Source organism: Scyliorhinus canicula, chromosome 1 (assembly GCF_902713615.1).
Source record: "Scyliorhinus canicula chromosome 1, sScyCan1.1, whole genome shotgun sequence".
NCBI classification, from domain to species: Eukaryota; Metazoa; Chordata; class Chondrichthyes; order Carcharhiniformes; family Scyliorhinidae; genus Scyliorhinus; species Scyliorhinus canicula.
The window spans coordinates 286,547,698-286,572,516 of NC_052146.1; the positions used below are offsets into that span (position 1 = coordinate 286,547,698).

At 54.6% G+C, this 24,819-nt stretch overlaps 1 protein-coding gene across 1 annotated transcript in view; it reads left to right on the plus strand.

The window, feature by feature from the left end:
- Nucleotides 1-24,819, plus strand: part of LOC119975111 (arginase-1-like) — a 137,209-nt gene that overhangs the window by 51,027 nt on the left and 61,363 nt on the right. Inside the window, exon 4 of the mRNA XM_038814655.1 lies at nt 7,099-7,258. Within this exon, the coding sequence (XP_038670583.1) occupies nt 7,099-7,258 (160 nt within the window). The remainder of the gene's footprint in view (nt 1-7,098; nt 7,259-24,819) is intronic.

Consider the following 24,819-nt stretch of genomic DNA (forward strand, 5'->3'; position numbering starts at 1 on the left):
GCACGGCTTCGACTATGGCCTGGGCTTCCTTTTCCACAGCGGGGTGGCGGAGTTCGGAAGCCTGGAGGGTTCTGGAGAAGAAGGCCACGGGTCTGCCCGCTTGGTTCAGGGTGGCCGCCAGAGCCACTTCAGATGCGTCGCTCTCGACCTGGAAGGGGAGGGCCTCGTCGATGGCGCGCATCGTGGCCTTTGCGATGTCCGCTTTGATGCGGCTAAAGGCCTGACAGGCCTCCGTCGACGGTGGGAAGGTCGTGGTTTGCATGAGGGGACGGGCCTTGTCCGCGTAGTTGGGAACCCATTGGGCATAGTATGCGAAAAACCCCAGGCAGCGTTTGAGAGATTTGGGGGTATTGGGGAGAGGGAGTTCCATCAGGGGGCGCATGCGTTCGGGATCGGGGCCTATCACTCCGTTACGCACTACGTAGCCGAGGATGGCTAGGCGGTCGGTGCTGAACACGCATTTATCCTTATTGTACGTGAGGTTAAGGAGTTTTGCGGTTTGGAGGAATTTCTGGAGGTTGGCGTCATGGTCCTGCTGGTCGTGGCCGCAGATGGTGACATTATCAAGGTACGGGAAGGTAGCCTGTAATCCGTACTTGTCGACCATTCGGTCCATCTCCCTTTGGAAGACCGAGACCCCATTCGTGACGCCAAACGGAACCCTAAGGAAGTGGTAGAGGCGCCCGTCAGCCTCGAACGCGGTGTACAGTCGGTCACTCGCGCGGATGGGGAGCTGGTGGTAAGCGGACTTAAGGTCCACAGTTGAGAAGACCTTGTATCTCGCGATCTCGTTTACCATGGTAGAGATACGGGGGAGAGGATACGCGTCCAGTTGCGTAAACCGATTGATGGTTTGGCTATAATCGATGACCATCCGGTTTTTCTCCCCCGTCCGGACCACCAGCACTTGGGCTCGCCAGGGACTGTTGCTGGCCTCGATGACCCCTTCCGTCAGCAACCTCTGGACCTCAGACCTGATGAAGGATCGGTCCTGGGCGCTGTACCGTCTGCTCCGTGTGGCGACGGGTTTGCAATCGGGGGTGAGGTTAGCAAACAGAGAGGGAGGGTCTACTTTGAGGGACGCGAGGCTGCAGACAGTGAGGGGGGGTATAGGGCCGCCGAATTGAAAAGTCAAGCTCTGCAGGTTGCACTGGAAGTCCAGTCCTAGGAGTGCCGGTGCGCAAAGGTCAGGGAGGACAAGGAATTTATAATTTTTAAAAACCTTCCCTTGGACCGTGAGGTCCGCGATGCAGCACCCGGTGATGTGGACGGAGTGCGAACCTGAGGCTAAACCGATTTTGCGTGTTACGGGATGGACAGGGAGCGCGCAGCGTCTTACCGTGTCAGGGTGAACAAAGCTTTCCGTGCTCCCGGAGTCCAGCAGGCAGTCCGTCTTGTGGCCGTTGAGGTGGATCAGCGTAGTCGTTTTGGCGAGCGTGCGTGAATGAGACTGGTCGAGTTGAACGGCCACGAGCCGTGGAGAAAATCCGTCGTCGCTGTCCGATTCCATGCTGGAGGGACCTTGCGTGGCAGATGTGGAAGTCGGTGGCCAGGATCCATATGTGGGGTGAACGGCCGCGAGCCGTGGAGAAAATCCGTCGTCGCTGTCCGATTCCATGCTGGAGGGACCTTGCGTGGCAGATGTGGAAGCCGGTGGCCAGGATCCCCAGGTGAGGTCTGTTCCCCAAGATGGCGGCGCCCAGGACCCGCACGTGGGGTCGGGGCCCCAAGATGGCGGCGCCCAGGACCCGCACGTGGGGTCGGCACCCCAAGATGGCAGCGCCCAGGAAGCCCTCGTGGCCGCTGGAGGCGGAGCTAGCGTTGCCGGCACTGCGCGCAGGCCGGCTCCAGGAGGTGAGTGACCGGCATCAGCTGCGGGGATGCACAAGCCGGCTCCAGGACGCCGGCTAGGTGCATCAGCTGTGGGGATGCACAAGCCGGCTCCAGGACGCCGGCTAGGTGCATCAGCTGTGGGGATGCGGAAGCCGGCTCCAGGACGCCGGCTAGGTGCATCAGCTGTGGGGATGCGGAAGCCGGCTCCAGGACGCCGGCTAGTTGCATCAGCTGTGGGCGGAGGTAAGGCGCGCGGGCCGGGTGCGGGGGTGGGGGGAGCCGAGTCGCGCTGCGGGCAGGCAGGGACTGGGGGGGCCCGGAGAGGCGAGCCGGTCGGGCGCCGGGGCCCGGGGGTGGGGGAAGCCGGGGTCCGGGAGCGGGGGAAGCAGGGCCGCTGCGGGCAGGCAGGGACCAGGGGGGCCCGGGGGCGGGGGGGAGAAACGTGCGCGGCGGGCAGGCAGAGGCCTGGAGGGGCCGGGGAGGTGCGCATGTCGGCCGGCGGGGCGCGAGTCGGGAGCGGCTGGAGGGGCCCTGGGGGAGAGAGAGAGGCACACAGGTCGTTCGCAGAGGCCTGGGGGAGGGGGGGAGAGTGCTGTGCAGCTTCCAGAAGCGCTGCAGCCAGCGTTTTGGCCTGGCAGACCGTGGAGTAGTGGCCCTTCTTCCCGCAGTTCTTACAGAGGGCGGAGCGGGCTGGGCAGCGCGAGCGAGGGTGCTTAGCGTACCCACAAAAGTAGCAGCGGGGCCCCGCGGATTTATTGGGGCGCCCCGCGGCACAAGCCTGAGGGAGGCCGGGAGCGGTGGGTAGCTGGTGGGAAGCGTGCCAGGAGGCGGCCTGGCCAGGGTCATAGGTGCGAGCGCTTAGATCTGCGACCTCCAGGGAGGCGGAGAGAGTCAGTGTCTCCGTTAAACTGAGTTTGTCTCTTTCCAGCATCCGCTGGCGGATCACGGGAGACAGCATCCCAGCCACGTAAGCGTCTCTGACGAGTAGCTCCATGTGCTCTGTAGCGGACACCGCTTCACAGGCGCAACCTCTCCCCAGGGCACAGAGGGCCCGGGCGTATTGGTCTAGAGACTCACCGGGGACCTGCTTTCTGGTGGCCAGCAGATGTCGAGCGAATACCCTGTTGATCGGTTTGAGGAATTGTCCTTTTAGCTTCCGTATAGCGTCATCATAATCTGTTTCGTCTTCGATTATTGAGTAAGCGGCAATACCCACGCTGGAGTGGAGGACATGCAGCTTCTGTGCCCTGGTGGGGGGGGGGGGGGTGGTTGTAGATGCCAGGAACCCTTCGAGGCAAGTCAGCCAGAGTTTGAAAAGTTCTGTAGAGTTCGGAGTTTGCGGGCTGATGCGGATCATTCGGGCTTGATGCGGAACTCCATCTTCAAAGTTGTAGTTAATTAAATTGATGCACCATCGATTGCACGCGAGGCGAGTGATTTACCAATGTCAGGCTTTAATTAACTAGAACACAGCCTGGCGATCGTCTACAGTGGAAAGGGACGATCGTCAGGCTTCTGAGCATTTATACCTCGTTGATAGAGGCGTGGTTAACTCAGCCTCTCGGCCAATCGGTCGAGAGGCACATGACCGACCAGGGCCAATGGTAAGCCGACGTTCTGGCCCAATGGCAGACGAGTATGCAGATCATATCATCACACTGGTCAATGCCACATTGGCTGCCGCCCTGAGCATCTGTCAATTCTGTTGCCTTCTCCAGCGTCTTGCCATTAGCCTGCCAGCAGCACCGCGAGGGCAGCCTCCGTGGGTTCCAAGATATCATCCATCCCGTGTATTATCTGTAAGAAATTGGAGAGGGTGAGAAACTGACAACCAGCGGTGCCTTTCATCCCGGGACCCTCCATTCCCCCATTGCTCCTTGCACCCCCCACATCCTCTGCCATCCAACATCAACCATGGTGTCATGCAGCCCCGGACGCAGCACATACCCACCACACTCTGATCGTGGAAATGTCCCCGGTGCTAGGGCCCAGACCCTGTGGGTTCGGATTTTGGCCGCTGCGTCCGCAGTGTTACTTCCTGCAGTGTTCAGGCCCAGTGTCCATACATGCAGGTCTGATTGGGATGCTAGGAAATAACTGCAACATGCCACATGGCACGCTTACCCATGGGAATCTACTTGGAAGCTCTGAAATGCTCACTTAACTACGATTGCCGATTCTCTATTAGCAATAGCGTACAGCCGTGCAGCCAGAGGCCTCCACGGTCAGTTGTAGTTATGGATGGTTGGTGGGGCAGACAGACAGGGGCTGGGGTTGCCTCCATTATGGGCACACACATTCCGGGGGGTGGTATGGGACACCCACAGGTGCTGAGACACCCACCCCGCCAGCAATGGAGGCCTACCCGACCGAGGCTGGCCCCCCAGGGACTCACGCATCCCCACTCCACCCGAACACTGGGACAGCAACCTCAGTGCCCCCCGGGCTCATTGCCTGGGAGCTATGGTGGCTACTCACCTCCTCAAGGCCCCGCAGCAGCCATTACGCCAGATTCACATCATTGAAAAGTGTGCTAATCGGCATCTGCGTGACCACTTGCTGGGGAGATAGTTAGATCACGGGAGGCCGCTAGATAGGGGGTTGCTCCCGTTAATTGTATGGAGATTGGCCTTTATTGGTGATTACTGGTTTCTCGCCACGCTTCATCGGAATCCTGATTTCACCAACGGGAGAGGGATGCTTAGATTGCAAACCGATCGGTGGCCGATGCAGTTCTCGATTTTGGTTTCTCCTGCGATCAAACAGCTGCGTTGCGCTCTTGCTCAAGTGCAACCATTGTATCGCGCCCATTGTATCTTCTGTTTTTTTTTAAATCGTAGAATTTACAGTGGAGAAGGAGGCCATTCGGACCATCGAGTCTGCACCGGCTCTTGGAAAGAGCACCCTACTCAAGCCCACACCCCCATCCTATCCCCAGTAACCTCACCCAACACTAAGGGCAATTTTGGACACTAAGGGCAATTTATCATGGCCAATCCACCTAACCTGCATATCTTTGGACTGTGGGAGGAAACCGGAGCACCCGGAGGAAACCCACGCACACACGGGGAGAACGTGCAGACTCCGCACAGACAGTGACCCAAGCCGGGAATCGAACCTGGGACCCTGGAGCTGTGAAGCAATTGTGCTAACCACTATGCTACCGTGCTACCCTTTATGTAGTGGTTTCATTTCTTTTACATACAGCTGAACAACAGACAGTTTTAAAAAATTAGATAGCAGAAACACTGGTCTAATTTTTCTCTAATTTGTAAAAGACCTTTGGAGCAGATCTGAGATGACATTCGTGGCGGATAAACTCTGCTTCTTCCTCCCATCTCGCATCAAGCCTGCCTCTGGGTACTGCCCAATTATTTTTTTAATTGCCTGTAAAGTCCCTACAAGGAATCTGCAGACACCCATTTACTGTCCTAAGATATTAATTTAAACAATGAAGTTGGTGATTTAATTCTCCATATGTATCTCTGTGTCTCTGCCTCTCTCGCTTTCATACACGCTGGGTGAGCACAGTTGTTAGCACTGTTGCTTCACAGCGCCAGGGTCCTGGGTTCAATTCCCGCTTGAGTCACTGTTTGTGCGGAGTCTGCATGTTCTCCCTGTGACTGCGTGGGTTTCCTCCGGGTGCTCCGGTTTCCTCCCACAAGTCCCGAAAGACGTGCTGTTAGGTGAATTGGACATTCTGAATTCTCCCTCTGTGTACCTGATAGAGCTACCCTTCTATCCTTACTCCAACCTACCATGCCCATCCCACTCTCCTTTACCTGTGGCCTAGGGTCCTTGCTAATACTGGTCCGCTGCTAGATGCATTGCCAGCAGTTACAACCGCTTAGCCTGGCAGCACTGCCTGCAATGAAAGGCTGCGATAGGATTTCTGCCTCCAAGGTCCTTGATCCTTGGAAAGTCCACCACTGGCCACTTAACAGCCTGACTGGCATTTGACAAGGAGGGCCTTCCCCAAAGGAGGCGCTGACGTGGGGCTCTCTTCAGCTCTCCAGGCGGCAGATGAGACCCCTGTCGCCTGGGTTAAATTGTGAATTCCCCATTAGTTCTATAAGAGGTAGAACTTTTGGGGGGTAGTCCGGGGTCGCGGGCCAGCTATGGGGGGCCCTATTTTGCAGGCCGGATCTGCGTGTAGCCGGCACCATGTTGCATGACACAGCTGCTGCATGCGCGGCCACATGCCCGGCAATTCTCCAGTCATATCGGCAGCTTGAGCCGGGTCCGTGGCCACGCATGTGCACGGTGGCGGTCGCGCCGTGCTTCATGGCGGACGCAGCCCGCGGACCCGGACCTCAAAAATAGTCACCCCTTCGGCCGGCTCGTGCGCCCTGGACTGCCCCCCCCTCACAGTGCCCCCAGCCCTGGACTGCCCCCCCCTCACAGTGCCCCCAGTCCTGATTAATGCCCCCCCTGCCCCCCGATCGGCCCTCCCCTGACTGTGGCGGCGCTGTGGATACGCCGTTCTACATACTCCTAGAGTACGCCGCTTTTCAGGGGGCAGAGCATCGCGAAAGCGACGCCGCCCCAATTCTGTTGTCATCGGGATTCTCCGCCCCATCGCCGTCGGGGATCCGAGAATCCACCCCCAGATGTCTGGCCTAGTGCTCTGCAGGCATGAGTTCAAATCCCACCATGGTGGCTGGAGAAATTTAAATTCAATTAATTACTAAACCTGGGATAAAATACTGGATACATGAAACTAGTAGATTGTCATAAGATGCCACGTGCTTCAGAGGAGGAAATCTGCCAACCTTACCCAGTCTAGCCTACATATCTGGACCCAGAGCAATGTGGTTGACTGTTAGCTGCCCCTGAAATGGCTGAGCAAGTCACTCACAAGGTCAATTAGGGCTGAGTAATAAATGCTGGCCTTGCCAGTAATGTTGACATCCCAAGAACAAATGAAAAAAATATGACCAGTAAGTCCATTTGGATAGGAATGAGGAGAACAGGCTGACTATTATTAAAACTGCTTGACAGTATCTCCATGGATTAGATTTGTGCTACTTGGCAGTAGCTTTGTGCAAAAATTCTTTTTAATTTAAGATTTGTCATAATAGTCTGTGAGATATTTTCTTATCACCAATCTCATGGCGACAAATGTTTAGAAACGCATCAGAAAAACATAAAAAATATAAAATAGAGATGGAATGTGTAGACCTCATATTACAAAGGAAACAATTTGAAATATACTTAAGTTGAGATAAAATCCTTATGTAATATGAATGCACTTTCTCATTACAGTTTGGCAATCGGATCAATTTCTGGCAATGCAGCGTTTCACTCAAATCTGTGTGTGGTGTGGGTAGATGCCCACGCTGACATTAATACTCCTAGTACATCACCATCAGGTAATCTGCATGGACAACCTGTATCATTTCTCATGAAGGAACTCAAGACTGAGGTAAATGTGAAATTACATGCAAAAATTAAATAACTGATTGTATTGTGTGAAGGCAAATTGGACAGGATTTTCCATTTCACTGCCCGAGTAGTAATCTAGTGGAACCAGTTGTGCAATTTTTAGAGAATGTTATTGTCCAATATAAAATCAAAGACTAGCCACAGGTGTTGCTATGATAACACCATTTTAGCCACAGCACTAATTTTAGAAAATGTGTTGTACAAGATGCAGGTAAATGTGCTTGTTCCATGTGTAAATGTACTTATATGCATCATTCTTGTGAAATGTTTCATTCTTTCTCTTTCATCACATTTTGGCAAACTGCGATGAATTCACCAGATACAGGACATTTTAACAGGTTTGTTTGGAATCACTAGCTTTCAGAGCGCAACTCCTTCATCATCACCTCTTCCTGTTTCCCAAAAGAGGAAGTGAAATAAGGTTATTCAGCTGAATCGGTAAGATCACAGACCTGGAGTCACAGAACTTGATCATGGGGGGGAGATTTCAACACAGTCATTGATCCAGAATCGGACCGGTCAAAATTCAGTACAGGGAGGGTGCCAACCCCGACAAGGGAATTGAAGGGATGTATGAGGCAGATGGGAGGAGTAGACCCATGGAGGTTTTGATGGTAAAGAGCGAAGGAATTTTCTTTCTTCTCCCATGTCCACAAAGTATACTCTCGGATCGACTTTATTGTTCTGAGCAGGTCTCTACTGCCAGGGGTGGCAGATACCGAGTACTCGGCAATCGCAGTGTCGGATCGTGCCGCACATTGGGTGGATCTACGGGTTAGTATGGAGAGAGGACAACGCCCGCTGTGGAGGATTGATGTGGGGTTGCTCGCGGACGGGGCGGTCTGTGAGCGGGTGAACAAGTCCATCCAGAACTACCTGGAATTAAATTATATGGGGGAGGTCTCTACAGCAACGGTGTGGGAAGCTTTGAAGGCAGTGATCAGAGGGGAATTAATCTCGATATGGGCCCATAGAGAAAAGGTGGAATGAGCTGAGAGGGACAGGTTAGTTGGGAGATGGCCAAGGAAATAGGGAGAGTAAAGAATAGAGGTGGGAACACGGTCCTGGACCCAGTGGGAGTGAATGAGGTGTTTAAGGACTTTTATAGTAAATTATACGAGTCGGAACCCCCGGCTGGTGTGGAGGGGATGAGGCAGTTCTTGGGTCAATTGAGGTTCCTGAGGGTGGAAAAGGAACTGGTGGAAGGTCTGGGAGCCCCAATTGAAATTGAGGAAATAATGGAGGGTTGGAGGGCTTGCAGTCAGGCAAGGTCCCGGGGGCTGGATGGCTACCCGGCGAAATTCTATAAGACGTTTTCGGAGATATTGAGCCCACTGCTGGTGAGGGCATTTAATGAAGCAAGAGAGAAGGGAGTCCTTCCCGCAACAATGTCGCAGGCCTCGATCTCATTGATTTTGAAATGGGAGAAGGATCTGGAGGAATGCGGGTCATACAGGTCAATCTCGCTACTGAATGTGGACGCCAAATTGCTGGCTAAGATTTTGGCCACAAGGATAGAGGATTGTGTCCTGGGGGTGATAGGGGGAGAGCAGGCAGGATTTGTAAAAGGCAGGCAACTCACGGCCAATGTTAGAAGGCTCTTAAATGTTATTATGATTCCCTCAGAAGGAGGGGAGATGGAGGTGGTGGACGCGATGGATGCGGAGAAGGCTTTTGATCGGGTGGAGTGGAACTACTGTGGGAGGTGCTAGGATGGTTTGGGTTCGTTGAGGGCTTCATTGACTGGGTTTTGTTGCTCTATCAGGCACTGGTAGAGCACAAACCAGTTGAGGTCGGGTTATTTTAAACTACACCGAGGGACAAGACAAGGGCGTCCCCTCTCCCTGCTGTTGTTTGCTCTGGCCATAGAACCACTGGCCATGGCGTTAAGAGCTTCTGGGAACTGGAAAGGGCAGGTTTGGGGAGGTGGGGGGGGGGGGGCGGGGTGGAACACCGGTCTCGCTTTACGCGGATGACTTGCTCCTGTACATCTCAGACTCGTTAGGGGGGATGAGGGAAATTATGTGGATCTTAGGGGAATTTGGCAAGTTTTCGGGGAATAAATTGAACATGCAGAAAAGCGAGATGTTCACAATCCAGGCGAGAGGATAGAAGAGACTGGGAGAGCTGCCGTTTAGAATGGTAGGAAGGAGCTTTCGATATCTGGGAATCCAGGTGGCTCAGGAATGGGAGGCACTACACAAGTTAAACCTATCCCAGTTGGTAGAACAAATGAAAGAAGACTTTAAGAGATGGGCCATGCTCCCGATTTCACTGGCGGGAGGGTACAGACCGTGAAAATGACGGTCCTCCCCAGATTCCTGTTTATCTTTCAGTACCTCCCCATCTTCATCCCGAGGGTATTTTTTAAACAAGTGAATAGGATGATTTGGGGCTTTGTGTGGGCAGGTAAAAGCCGGCAAGTGAAGAAAGTGTTGTTGGATCTTAGTCGGGGAGGAGGATGGGTTGGCGCTGCCGAACTTCTGTAACTACTACAGGGCAGCTTATATAGCCATGATTTGGAAGTGGGTGGGTGGGTTGGGGGGGGGGGGGGGGGGGGGGGGGGGGGGGGGGGGTGGGGGGGGGGGGGGGATCGTTGTGGGAACAAATGGAGGCGGCATCTTGTACAAACACAAGTTTGGGGGCACTGATAACGGCACCTCTTCCGCTCTCGCCGGCCCAATACTCCACAAGAACGGTTATAGTGGTGGCCCTGAGAATCTGGGGGCAGTGGAGGAGATATAAGAGAGTGGAGGGAGCATCGGTTTGCCCCCGATCTACAATAACCATCGGTTTGTACCAAGTAGACTGGATGGTGGGTTCCTGAGATGGCAGAGAGCAGGAATTGGGAGGATGGGAGATCTATATATAGACAAGAGCTTCCCCAGCTTGAAAGCTTTGGAGGATTGTGGTGAATGTAACTTAGTAATTCACACTGTATTTACCAATACCATTGTAAGCACAGTAGCGTTATCCGACCACTAGGGGGAGTAGCTCTGGAAATGCTCAGGAGTTTGTACAGGGCTCCACCCTTGGCTCCGCCCACGACTCCTCCCCCTGGACTACTGGATAAATACCCTTGTCCAGAGCCAGCCTGCAGTTCATCGAGAGTTCAACGGGTAACAGGCTGGCTCTGTAGGAAGTAGATTAAAACCACTGTTCATATCTTAAAGCACGTGTCTAGTGAATTGATGGTTCCATCAATTTAATCTACTTAAGAACAGTCAGGATCGATCATGGAATCAGCCCTCAAGCCTGGACGCCTGGAACTCGACCCACAGGATGCAGAGGCAAAAGAAATCTTCTCCCACTGGCTGCGAGCTTTAAGGCCTACCTGGCAGAAGCGAGCACAGCCGAAACAACAGAGGAACAGAAGTTAAGTCTACTGCACGCGAGGGTGAGCCACAGAATCTCTACGCAACTAAACTCGGCCAGTTCATATACTGCCGTGCTAGCGATACTCAATAAGGTGTATGTAAGGCCCATTAACTAAGTTTACGCACACCATGGGCGAAATTCTCCGACCCCACGCAGGGTCGGAGAATTGGCGGGAAGCGGCGTTATTTCCGCTCCCGCAGGTTTTTGAATTCTCCCGCCGGTCATAAACCGGCCTGTGAAAACAGCTGGCGCCGGCGGGATTTCATTTTTTTAAAACTTACCTCAAATCTCCGGCCCGGATGGGCCGAAGTCCCGCCGCTGGGAGGCCTTCTCCCGCCGCCGAGGTTTAAACCACCTCTGGAACGGCGGGCTCAGCGGCGCGAGCAGGCCCCCGGGGTCCTGGGGGGGGCGGGGGGCGATCGGACCCGGGGGGGTGCCCCCACGGAGGCCTGGCCCGCGATCGGGGCCCCCCGCTCACTCCGCGGGGCAGTGCCGTGGGGGCACTCTTTCTCCTTCCGCGCCGCCACAGCCTCCGCCATGGCGGACGCGGAGGAGAACCCCGCATCGCGCATGCGCCGGCAGTGACGTCAGCGGCCAGCTGCCGCTGACGTCACTGCCGGCGCATGCGCCGACCGCCGAAAGCCTTTCGGCCAGCCCCGCTTCCGACTGCGCCGGGTGTTTGCGCCAGTCTTCTGGTGCAAACTGCTCCGGCGCGGGGCTGGCCCCCAAAGGTGGGGAGAATTCCCCACCTTTGGGGAGGCGCGACCCCTGAGTGGTTGGCGCCACTCCCCTACGCCGGCACCCTCCGTCACGCCGGGTAGGGGAGAATCCAGCCCCATGTGTTCACGACTCGCTGCCAGCAACCTACAGAATCAATCGCCGAATTTTTAAGAGAGCTCAATAATCTATCAAATGACTGTAACTATCAAGCGGTTACCGCGGCTGAACATAGAGAACTTGCTGTTCGCGATGTTTTTGTAGCAGGCCTCAGGTCTAATTATGTGCGTCAACGACTGCTGGAAAAGGGGGCCCAAGACTTAGAAACAACTGCGGAAATTGCTACCACGATGGAGGTCTCATCCGCAGCCTCACCTCGTTCCCCGCGGACCCCGCGACCCAATCATGGGCCCCCGACCAGCGACTCCCCCAGGCCTGTGCTACGAGGCCGCCCAGCCACCATGCTGCCCCTGCCAGCCACTATGCTGCTCCAGCCAGCCACTATGCTGCTCCAGTCTGCCATTTCTGCGGCCAGAATCAGCACCCGCGGCAGCACTGCCCGGCCCGCAATGCGACCTGCAGCAGCTGCGGGCGGAAAGGCCACTACGCGAGAGTGTGCCTCGCAGAAAGGGCCCCAGCTTCCAACTCCCCAGCGGCATGAAATAATCGCTCCCCACACCCGCAGGCCCGAAACGGTGCGGCCTATGCCCCGACCCCGCCCCCTCCCGCCACGTGCGATCCATGGGGGCCGCCATCTTGGCAAACCTCCACCACGCGGCCAGCCACGTGCGACTCATGGGGGCCGCCATCTTGGACGCACATCTTCCTCGCCGCCCGCCACATGCGATCCACGGGCCCGACCTGCATCTCCATGCTCGGACAGCTCATCGGAAGAGTATGACCTCCCCGGGCGCTCGTCACGCGGCCCGCAATTCGACGCAGTCACCCTGGATCAATCACACCCGAAGCATGTGCGAAATTCGATGGCAGAGGTCCAAATCAACGGGTACAACACGCCATGCCTTTTCGACTCCGGGAGCACTGAGAGCTTCATACACCCAGACCTGGTAAGACGCTGTTCGCTCCCCGTTTTCCCCATGCGGCAAACTATCTCGCTCGCTTCAGGCTCCCATTCTGTCCAGATCCAGGGGCGCACCGCCGCGACACTCACAATCCGAGGCGCAAGCTACTCAAAATTGCAACTCTACGTTTTGCCCGAACTCTGCGCGCCACTCTTATTAGGCCTAGATTTTCAGTGTAACCTTAAGAGCCTCACCCTCAGCTTCAGCGGGCCCCTGCCCCACTCACTATCTGCAGCCTCGCTACGCTGCGAATCTCCCCCCTCCTCTCTTCGCCAATCTCACAAAGGACTGTAAACCCGTAGCCACTCGTAGCAGGCGGTATAGCCTGCAGGATAGGGTATTTATCAGAGCAGAGGTCCGAAGGCTTCTCAGTGAGGGGATTATAGAGGCCAGCAATAGTCCCTGGAGAGCTCAGGTGGTGGTCGTTAAGACCGGGGAAAAGTTCCGCATGGTTGTCGACTATAGTCAGACCATAAATAGATTTACGCTCCTCGACGCGTATCCCCTCCCCAGGATTGCAGACATGGTAAATCAGATCGCCCAGTATCGGCTCTTTTCCACAGTGGATCTGAAGTCTGCATACCACCAGCTCCCAATCCGCCCGGAGGACCGCCACTACACGGCATTCGAGGCCAATGGCCGCCTCTTCCATTTCCTCCGGGTCCCCTTCGGCGTCACTAATGGGGTCTAGGTGTTCCAACGAGCAATGGACCGAATGGTGGACCAGTACGGGCTGCGGGCCACGTTTCCGTCCTTGGACAATGTCACCATCTGTGGCTATGACCAGCAGGACCACGACGCCAACCTCCACCGTTTTTTCCAGATGGCACAGAAACTGAACCTCACGTACAACAAGGAGAAATGCATTTTCCGCACAAACAGACTGGCCATCCTCGGCTATGTCGTGAAAAACTGAGTCCTGGGCCCAGACCCGGACCGTATGCGCCCCCTCTTAGAACTCCCCCTCCCCCATTGCCCCAAGGCCCTCAAACGGTGCTTGGGCTTCTTCTCCTAATACGCCCAGTAGGTCCCTCAATATGCGGACAAAGCCCGCCCACTCTTTAGGGCCACACGATTTCCCCTGTCAGCTGAGGCACGCCAGGCCTTCAACTGCATCAAGGAGGACATCGCCAAAGCGGTCATGCGGGCGGTGGATGAATCCACTCCATTCCAGGTTGAGAGCGACGCTCTAGCAGCCACACTAAATCAGGGAGGGAGACCAGTTGCATTTTTCTCCCGTACCCTCTCCACTTCAGAACTCCAACACTCCTCAGTCGAGAAAGAAGCACAAGCCATTGTGGAGGCTATTTGTTACTGGAGGCACTACCTCGCAGGGAGGAGGTTCACCCTCATCACCGACCGAAGATCGGTTGCCTTTATGTTTGATAACTCGCAAAGGGGCAAAATAAAAAATGATTAAATTCTTCAGTGGAGGATCGAACTCTCCACCTATAGCTACGATATTAAGTATCGACCCGGGAAGCTCAACGAGCCACCGGATGCCCTATCCCGCGGGACATGCGCCAGCGCGCAGATTGACCGACTGAAAGTCATCCACAACGGCCTCTGCCACCCGGGGGTCACCCGGCTCGCCCACTACACCAGAGCCCGAAACCTGCCTTTCTCCAACGAGGAGGTAAAAGCGGTCACCAGGGACTGCCCGATCTGTGCGGAGTGCAAACCGCACTTCTATAGACCAGACAGGGCCCACCTGGTCAAGGCTTCTAAGCCCTTTGAACGCCTCGCGATTGATTTCAAAGGGCCACTCCCCTCAACTAACAAGAACGTTTACTTTCTAAACGTCGTAGATGAGTTCTCCCATTTCCCATTTGCTATCCCTTGCCCCAACATGACCTCCCACACAGTCATTAGGGCCCTGCATAGCATCTTCACCCTGTTTGGTTTCCCCAGCTACATGCACAGCGACCGGGGTTCGTCCTTCATGAGCGACAAGCTGCGTCAGTACCTGCTCGACAAGAGCATTGCCTCGAGCAGGACTACCAGCTACAACCCCAGGGGGACCGGGCAGGTGGAGAGGGAGAACGCGACGGTCTGGAAGACCGTCCTACTGACCCTTCGGTCTAGGAAGCTCCAAGTCTCCCAGTGGCAGGAAGTCCTCCCAGACGCGCTCCACGCTATTAGGTCCCTCTTTTGCACAGCGACCAATCAGACCCCTCACGAGAGGCTCTTCATTTTTTCCAGGAGCACTACCACGGGGGTCTCACTTCCGGCATGGCTGAGGACGCCGGGCCCCATACATCTGAGGAAACACGTCAGGGCGCACAAAATCGACCCCCTTGTTGAGAAGGTGCGCCTGCTCCACTCCAACCCCCAGTAAGCCTTCGTCGAGTTCCCTGACGGCCGTCAGGACACAGTATCCCTCCGGGATCTGGCACCCACCGGATCCAGCGCCCCCTCTACCCCCACAGAAGGACCCCTCACCCTACACCCCATGCTACCGCCCCCTCGCGCTCCCGAGCCCACGAGCTCGCTCCACCAGTTCCGTGCACCCGCGCCGGCCAGCCCCCAGCGCCCCCAGTCCCCGGTCGAACCAGAAGAGTATGAAGCTCGGACACAACCCTCCCTGGAGTCCGCCATCGTACCCCAGCACACAACCCCATCCAGCCACCGGAAGAGGCTGCAACCCCGGTGGTCCACAGATCACAGCGGACAGTTCGACCACCGGACAGACTTACTTTGTAGACAACCACCCCCCGCCGGACTTGATTTTTTTGCAGGGGGTGAATGTGGTGAATGTAACTTAGTAATTCACACTGTATTTACCAATACCATTGTAAGCGCAGTAGCGTTATCCGACCACTAGGGGGAGTAGCTCTGGGAATGCTCAGGAGTTTGTACAGGGCTCCACCCTTGGCTCCGCCCACGACTCCTCCCCCTGGACTACTGTATAAATACCCTTGTCCAGAACCAGCCTGCAGTTCATCGAGAGTTCAACGGGTAACAGGCTGGCTCTGTAGTAAGTAGATTAAAACCACTGTTCATATCTTAAAGCACGTGTCTAGTGAATTGATGGTTCCATCACCTCCCACCCGGCTTACTCACTCTTCCAACTTCTTCCTTCGGGCCGGAGATACAAAAGTCTGAGAACACGCGCTAACAGATTCAAAAACAACTTCTTCCCCACTGTTACTAGACTCTTAAATGACCCTCTTATGGACTGATCTGAACTTTTTACACATCCTCTCTACTGAATAGTACTACGCTCTAACCGATGCCTTTGTCAATGTATTTACATGGTGTATTTATGTTTGCCCTATGTTTGTTTTTCATGTATGGAATGATCTGTCTGGACTGTACGCAGAACAATACTTTTCACTGTGCCTCGGTACACGTGACAATGAACAAATCCAAATCCAAATCGTGGCTGCTGAGGGAGAGAGAGAGGAGGTATGACACAAAGAGGAGCGACTGCAGGTTGCCGGACCAGACACTGGCCAGGCTAGCTGGGGTGGGGGACCTTGCCAGGGCCGAGGGATGGAGGATGATGGGGGGGAATAGTCACCACTGTTTGTATAATAGTTGTATTAGAGGTAATATGGTAAGGCTCCTGTACAACAGGTACGGGGGTAGATCCCTGCCTGCTGGCTCCACCCAGCAGGCAGAGTATAAATGTGTGTGCACACCGAGCTGCTCCCATTTCTGGTAGCAGATGCAGGAGCCCACACATCTCTGCTTAATAAAGCCTCAATTACTCTCTACTCTCGTCTCGTCGTAATTGATAGTGCATCATCGGCTGAGTGGCCGGGGTGACCCTCCACGGGACTGGGGCTGTGCCCAGGTACGGACCACCATTATTGTGGCCGACATGTTGCGCACCCACTGACCACTCACCTAGACTCCTGATTCTGCAGAGTGACACTGGCTATATGGGGCTTTTCACAGTAACTTCATTGAAGCCTACTCGTGACAATAAGCGATTTTCATTTCATTTTTTTTCATATGGGTGCCCCCACTCCTCTACCCCACCCTCTGTCACAGCCCCCCCCCCCCCCCCCACTCACCAGCTGCCACCCACTGGTGGCCCACCTAGGGCAACAGCCACAGTAGCCCCTACCCCTGGTGAGGTTAGTACCAGCTGATGGTACCCCTGGCATCAGGAACAAGTGCCAGGGTCAGAGGCCCCACAGTGCTGCCACCGACGGGACCAGGGGTGTGAGGCTTGGGGAGACATGCGGGGGTAGAGTCCGCAGTGCCAGCCGGGGCCACCATGTAGCCCGTTGGACCTGGTTGGTCATAGGGATATGCACCATGCTAACATTTTGTTTTTTTTCCTTTTACAACAAAAGTAGTGCATTTATTAATATTCAACAACTGGAAAGCAATAGGCGGTGGAGGGAAAAACATATAATCCAAATAAGTGGATCAAAACCGATTGCGGTTATTTTCTCATTTCTTGTGGAACTACCTCCTCTTCTGTGTAGTGGAAGTAGAATCAAGGCTTGTCGAGGGGGGCGGGGTGGGTTTCAGTTCAGATGCAGGCTTCACACCATTTCAAGAGCAGTAGCCACTGCCCGGAACTGCTTGGAAAAATTCTGAAACTGAGGGGCGGTCATTTCGAATGATCGGCTGATTATTTCTGCAGGGGGTCAGCTACTTTCAGCATCATGGCTACATAGGGGTGGTTTAGGGATCTGCAGCTGTCAGAGCTGATGGCCATTCCCAGCTTCCACTGCAAGTCCACGAGCTGTCCACAGTGAGCATGTGATTGGCAGCTTCTGGTGTCATAATTAGCTCGCCCTGTTCAGTCCACACATGGTGAATAACCTGAAGAGCTTGCTTGGACCAATTATTGCTGCTGTCTGCTAGCTACACAATTAAATCTTCAGCTGACATTTTAGTCTGCACCGCCGACCTGAAAAACAAGGAGGTAAGATGAGTCAGCTCCTTTGTAGCTTCTAAATCCAGTTCAACACCCGCAGCCTGAAGTCTTTCAGTCAGTTCAAGTGTGTTCACACCAGGGGTTTTGCATTCTAGGTGTAATATGATCGGCTGGCACACCTCTGCAAACAAATCTTGGATTAGTTTTCTAATGCTTTCAATGGTGTTGTCAAAACAAGACCAGCCCACAGCCAGCTGGAGCTGAGCACCGGCCATGTCCAACAGCAGCAGCGCTTCAAGCACCATACTAACATGTCAGCCATAAAGTGTTCTCCAGTATGATACTGAGGGGGTCGTCCACATCATGGCCGCCTGCTGCATCCTCCACAACATCACATATCAGAGGGGCAACGTGCTGGAGAAGGATGATCCGACGAGGAGGATGTGGGGGAGGGCATGGAACCAGGAAGGCCAGGCAGCCAACGCACACAGGATGCTCTGATCACCTCCAGGCTCACCGACTGAGGGTGGAAGGGGGAGCACTGGCCATGGGCATGGCCACCACATCCCACCCCCACACTACCCCCCCCAACCATGCAACCCCGCCTGCAACCCCCCTCTGTCATACATACTTGCCGCATTATGGGGTGCGGGCCATGGGTTGGCGGTAACACTGGGTGTGGTCCATGGGATGGAGGATGGGGAAAACCCGCTCTGTGATGAGCTCTAGTGCTCCACATCATTTGACAACGTCTGACTCCTGCCTATGGTAGTGCTTTCCACCGTCCACCTGGGTGTTCCCTGCACGTGAGCTGGCCATTCCATCACACAGTCCCATCGGTTCCCTGAGATGATGGTGCTGGTGACAGCTGGGGGGAGGGGGGGAGCCCAGCCCACCCACAACGTCCGCCCATTCCACATTCACTCTCCCACACCCTTTGTGGCTAGCCAAGACCAGCCAACCTCGCACACCCATCTGACAGAGCACCGAGGCAGGTTGTAACAGTGTTAACAGGTACTTACTGTGCACAAATATTTATATATGTATGCGGTGTTCCGGCACCTCCCCTGCGGGAGCAAGGGCCCCATCACCTCTTCCTCCCTTGGGGTGCCCGATGGTCCCCACCTACTCCATGGGATGGGGTGCGAGCGGTCTTCCTCTGCCACCTGGGTGCTTCTCTGTCTTTACAGGGTCTGCATGCTGGTGGCCATTGAGCACAGGGAGTGGACCATAGCCTCTTCACTAAAGTGTCATCCCCGGACTCGAGCTCTGGGGTGTATTGGGTCACAGGAATATGGCTACCATCCATGCTGTTCTGCTCAGCACTGTTCGGCACATGGGAGGTTCTGGCTGTGACACTGGCTGGGGGCGGAGGGCACCAGATATACGCGCCCCAGCACCAGCAGGTTGTGCAAGACACAAGACAAGGTGCATGATTAAATCGTGGGCCGAGGGACAGTGGCGGTAACGGTAGGGGTAAAGGTTGTGTGGGGGCTAGGTTGGTGTGGGGGTGATGGTGAGGGTGGTGTGGGGATAAGGCTAGTTGGGAATGGTGTTGACACATATGTCACGGTGAACCGCAACAGCAGGGTCTCTCTTCCTTGCCCGCAGCCGATTTCCACCTCGGCGATCTCCCTTTCCCCTGGGCTGTCGACCACGTCCAGGGCCTTCTGCTAAGCCATGGTGAGAGGTCACAGGTCCGGTGGTCCCCCTCCAGTTTTCTCTTGTTCTTGCTGTTGTGGGCGGCCTGCTCCTGGGGTGGGGGGACAAACAACGACAGTGTAGGGAGGTCTGACGCATGCAGCACAGGGAGTGGGTAGTTGGTGGCCTCAGTGACCAGGGCACTCGTCCATGGCGGCCGGTATGGGTGCCAACATGAGCAGGATGGGGCTTCTGATGTCCTCAGGGAGTGTGGGGCAGGGTTCATGCCGGGGCACAATGTTGACTACTCACTCTGACCACCCTGAGGAGGTTGTGCAATTTTTTATGGCACTTCAGGCCGGTCTGGATGGTTTTGCTGGTGATGCTGTCCATCTCTGCCACCTGCGCTCAGGCACGGCGAATGGCGGTGATTGGCAGCCTCCTTCCCGTGCTGTGGTACAGGGTGGCCTGTGAGGCGACCATCAATTCACTCAAAGACATGAGTAGAAGTAAACTGTGGCTTTAATCGACTTACAACTGAGCCTGCCTGCGACTAGCTGAACTGAAGGCAGGCTCGCAAGACCGCAGCACTTAATACTTCCAGTTGTGGGCGGAGCCGTGGGTGGAGCCAAGGGCGGAGCTCTGTACATGCTCCTCATCTCCCCCTGTGGGCAGAGCCGCGCAACGGCTCACAGATGGAGCCCACAGGGACACAGTGATATACAGTGTGAATTTATGTTATACATTCACCCCCTGTTAAAAAAAATCAAGTCCGGCGGGGGTGACGGGTCTATAAGTTTAGTCGGTCCGGTGCTCGAATTGTTCGCTGGGACCGGCGGAGCACCGGGGTTGCAGCCACTTCGGATGGCTGTGTGCTGATGTCCGGTGTGAATCCGAGGGTGGACTCTGGGGGTGGTTCATCCTGAGCTTCATTCCTGACCGGTGTGACGGGTGAAAGGGGGCGCAGGAAACCTGGAGGTGCAGGGGCGCAGGGCGTGGGACGTCGGGTGGGGTGTGGTGTGAGGGGTACCTCGGCGGTAATGGTAGTAGTAGTGGTAGATCCTGCAGGTGGCAGGTCCCGGAGGGAAACGGTATCCTGACGGCCATCGGGGTGCTCGATAAATGCGTAGTGGGGGTTTGAATGCAGGAGTAGGACCCTCTCTACCAGCAGGTCTGTTTTATGTGTTCGGATGTGCTTCCGAAGGAGGACAGGGCCCGGTGTCCTCAATCAGGATGGAAGCGCCGTGGTAGTGCCCCTGGGAACAGTGGGGGAGAGGGAGTTGTAAGTTGCATACGGTCAGGGTTGGGTCCTAGGACCCCGTTTTCCACGACGTAGCCAAGGATGGCTAGTCTGGTTGTGCGGAAAACGCATTTCTCCTTATTGTATGTGAGGTTGAGGTTTTGGGTGGTTTGGGGAAATCGGTGGACGTTGGCGTCGTGGTCCTACTGGTCATGGCCGCAGATGGTGACGTTATCCAAGTACGGAAACGTGGCCCGCAGCCCGTACTGGTCCACCATTCGGTCCATTGCTCGTTGGAACACTGAGACCCCATTCGTGCGCCAAAGGGGACCCGGAGGAAATGGAAGAGACGGCCGTCTGCCTCGAATGCCATGTAGTGGCGGTCCTCTGGGCGAATTGGGAGCTGGTGGTATGCAGACTTCAGGTCCACCATGGAGAAGATGCGGTACTGGGCGATCTGATTTACCATGTCTGCAATCCGGGGGAGGGGGTACGCATCGAGGTGCGTGAACCGGTTAATGGTCTAGCTGTAATCAGCCACCATCCGAAACTTTTCCCCGGTCTTGACGACCACCACCTGAGCTCTCCAGGGGCTATTACTGGCCTCTATGACTCCCTCACGTAGGAGCCGCTGGACTTCGGCTCAATGAATACCCTGTCCTGCAGGCTATACCTCCTGCAGCGAGTGGCCACTGGTTTGCAGTTAGTGGTGAGATTAGCGAAGAGTGGAGGGGGGTCGATTTTTAGTGTTGCTAAACTGCATCTAGTGAGAAGGGGAAGGGGTCTGCCGAAGCTGAGTGTTAGGCTCCTGAGGTTACACATGGAAATCCAGTCCGAGTAGGAGAGGGGCGCAGAGGTCTGGGAGTACATACAATTGGAAGTTGGAGTAGTTGGCGCCCTGTATCGTTAGTGTTGCAATAGTGCGCCCTTGTATCTGGACAGAGTGCGACCCCGAGGCGAGGGAGATAGTTTGCTGTGTTGGAAATATCAGGAGCGAGCAGCGTCTTACCAGGTCTGGGTGAACGAAGCTCTCGCTGCTCCTGGAGTCGACAAGGCACGGTGTCTTGTATCCGTTGACTTGAACGGACATCATAGAGCTTCTGAGGTGCTTTGGCCGCGACTGGTCCAAGGTGATTGCACTGAGCTGCGGGTAGTCAGTGGCGTGGTAAGCGGTGCTGGAGAGGCCCCGTGATGACTGTCCGCAGAGGTCGTAGTCGTCGAGTAGCATCTCGGATGATGGCCAAGATGGCGGCCCCCGTTGATTGCACGTGGTGGGCGGCAAGGAAGATGGCGTCCAAGATGGCTGCCCCCGTTGATCGCACGTGGCGGCGGCAAGGAAGATGGCGCCCAAGATGGTGGCCTCCATGAATCGCACATGACCAGCCGCGTGGGGGAGGATTGCCAAGATGGCGGCCCCCATGAATTGCACATGTCGTGCGGAGGCAGAATCGGCAGACACGCTGCCACATTGCGGGGTCTGCGGGCCTGCGAGTTGGAGGGGCGAGTGTTCTGGTTAGCGTTGGAGTTGGAGTTTTTAGTTTTAGCCAGGCATACCTTTTCAAAGTGTCCTTTCCGCCCGCAGCTGCTGCAGGTCATGTTGCGGGCCGGGCAGTGCTGCCGGGGGTGTTGGGGCTGGCCGCAAAAGTGGCACGGTAGCCCTCTGAGGTAGGCTGGTGGCCGCTCGGCGCGGGCCTGGGGTAGTCTTTGGCTGGGAACGAGTTTAAGCTTTGAAAAGCGACCCCTAACGAGGCCACTAGCGTTACCGTGTCTTCCAGGTTCTGGGCCCCTTTTTCGAGGAGACGCTGGCGCACATAATTGGACCGGACCTCTGCAACATACACATCTCGGACGGCGAGTTCCACATGCTGGGAGGCTTTCACAGCCTGGAAGTTACATACTCGTGTTTGGGCTTTCAGGTCGCGCAGGTATCTTCTCGCGACTCTGCAGGGCGCTGGCGGCGGGTTGTAAAAATATACCACGCGTAAACTTCATTTACGGGCCGCACGTACAGGCAGCCGAGTATCGCGAGGGCCTGGGTGTACGAGTCGGTACTATCAAGTTGAGTAGAAATACAATGGCTCACCTGTGCATGTAGAAGACTGAGTTTCTGTTCAGTAACAGCGGAGGTAGTCGACGCAGCCAGGTAGACCTTGAAGCACCAAAGCCAATGCAGAAATATTTCCTTTGCTTCTGCGGCCTGTGGGTCGAGTTCCAGTCGATCAGGTTTGAGGGCTGATTCCATGGTCGTTTTTTAAGTCGATTAAATTGATGCGACCATCAATTCACTCAAAGACACGAGTAGAAGTAAACTGTGGCTTTAATCGGCTTACAACCGAGCCTGCCTGCGACTAGCTGAACTGAAGGCAGGCTCGCAAAACCGCAGCACTTTATACTTCCGGTTGTGGGCGGAGCCATGGGTGGGGCCAAGGGCGGAGCCCTGTACATGCTCCTCATCTCCCCCACGGCTCACAGATGGAGCCCACAGGGACACAGTGATATACAGTGTGAATTTATATTATACACTCACCGCAGCCTGTCTTTCCTCCACCGCGTTGTGTAGGGTCTCCAGCTCGGCGTCCATAAATCGTGGGACTGCGCATTTTTCTGCCATCTTGTTGGCTGGGATGCTGTGTTTGAGGAGTGAGGTGTGTATATGCGGCTGCAGCTTGTCAGCCTCCTGAGTGTCAATTGCGAATCTGGCAAATCTGACATCATTTCCCAATGGAATCATTTGTTCCATGTGGCGCAGGCGCTACAAGCTCAACTGTCGTGGAATCGGTCCAGGTCCGGCAGTAGTTTTGTTGTCGTGGAAGCCCACAAATCCTGCGCCAGTGTCAACACTTTGTCTCAGGAACAGAAAATCCCGCCTAGCATCTCTGTATTACATGAAGTATTAGTTCTAAATTATGAGCTCAAGTCAAGGTTAAATCGCTGGCTTTGAAAGCTGACCAAAGCAGGCCAGAAGCACGGTTCAATTCCCATACCAGCCTTCCCGAACAGGTGCCAGAATGTGGCGACTAGGGGCTTTTCACAGTAACTTCATTTGAAGCCTACTTGTGACAATAAGCGATTTTCATTTCATTCATTTCTGGAGTGGAACTTGAATTCAGAGACCTCGAGGAGAGAATGCTACCATTGACTTAAGTCTGCTGATCAGGCCTGATAATCAAAATTGTCCATGTCTGGGGGAATCTTGTTGTCTTATCCCAACAACAGTTAAAGTTTTAAAACATGGATAAGCTTTACATTATGCTATTATAAAAAACTAAGAAATAATTATACTTAATATAATAAACATCTTCTAAATGCCTCAGTATTAATAAATAAAGTGGTTGCATTCCTAAGTTATTTGTGTTTCTTTTTTGCAGCCAGCCTTTTGAGGCAGCTGGTCGGAGAGTTAAAATATTCAATTCTTCTATCTCAGTTTACACAGGCTTTCTGGCATTTGAACTTTAATTTCCCTGACATTACCATAGCTATGCTGGATGTCAGAAACCAATAGATATTCCTACCATCCATTGTTACTATGTCACTGACTTCTAGTGTACTCCTACTATCCTATGCCCAGCATCTATTATTGCTGAAAATGACGGAAAATAAGTCATCGCTAATTGTAACCACTGCAATCTAAGATCACCCCCCTCAAAGACGTTGGGTTGGCCTCAGGTCATCATCTGAGGCCCGCCCCCAATAGGCCGAGTTTCCGATGGTGTGGACCTCTTATGGTATTTTTTTTGTGGAGCCTACGTGGCGGTAGCAGACTGGGTCCAGTGCCACCACAGTCGGGGGGGGGGGGGGGGTGGCGGCGTGCCGCTGGCTAGGGGTGTGGGGGGAGGGGGCTTTGGCGAGGGCTGGGGTGTCTGGTGGGAGGTGGTCCGGGGGTGGCTACTGGGATCATTATTTGGCAGGCTGGGTCCGCGCGCGGTGAAGCATGGATATCAAGGGATGTACAGCATTGGATAAGGAGAAAAAGGGAAGCTTATGGCAGATATCGAGGGTTCAAAACAGCAGAAGCCCAAGAAACATATAGAATGTGCAAGAGGGAACTTCAGAAGAAAATGAGGGCAGCATGGCAGCGCAGTGGTTAGCACTGCTGCCTCACAGTGCCGAGGTCCCAGGTTCAATCCCGGCTCTGGGTCACTGTCCGTGTGGTGTTTGCACATTCACCCCGTGTTTGCATGGGGGTTTCACCCCCACAACCCAAAAGATGTGCGGGTTAGGTGGATTGGCCACGCTAAATTGCCCCTTATATTAGAAAAAATGAATTGGGTACTCTAAATTTTTTTTTTAATTTTAAAACCTCAGTGGTGGGGAAACTATTGGAAGCAATTCTGAGTCAGAATTAATCTGCATTTGGAGAGGCAGGGATTAATCAAGAACAGTCAGCATGGTTTTGTTAAGGGGAAGTCATGTCTGACCAACTTGATTGAGTTTCTTGAAGAGGTAACCAGGTGCGTAGATGAGGGAAATGCATTTTACGTGGTCTACTTGGACTTCAGCAAGGCTTTTGATAAGGTCCCATATGGGAGATTAATAGCGAAGGTAAGAGCCCATGAGATCCAAGAAAAATTTGGAAAATTGGATCCAAAATTGGCTGAGTGGCAAGAAGCAGAAGGTGATGGCACTATTGTGGCACAGTGGCT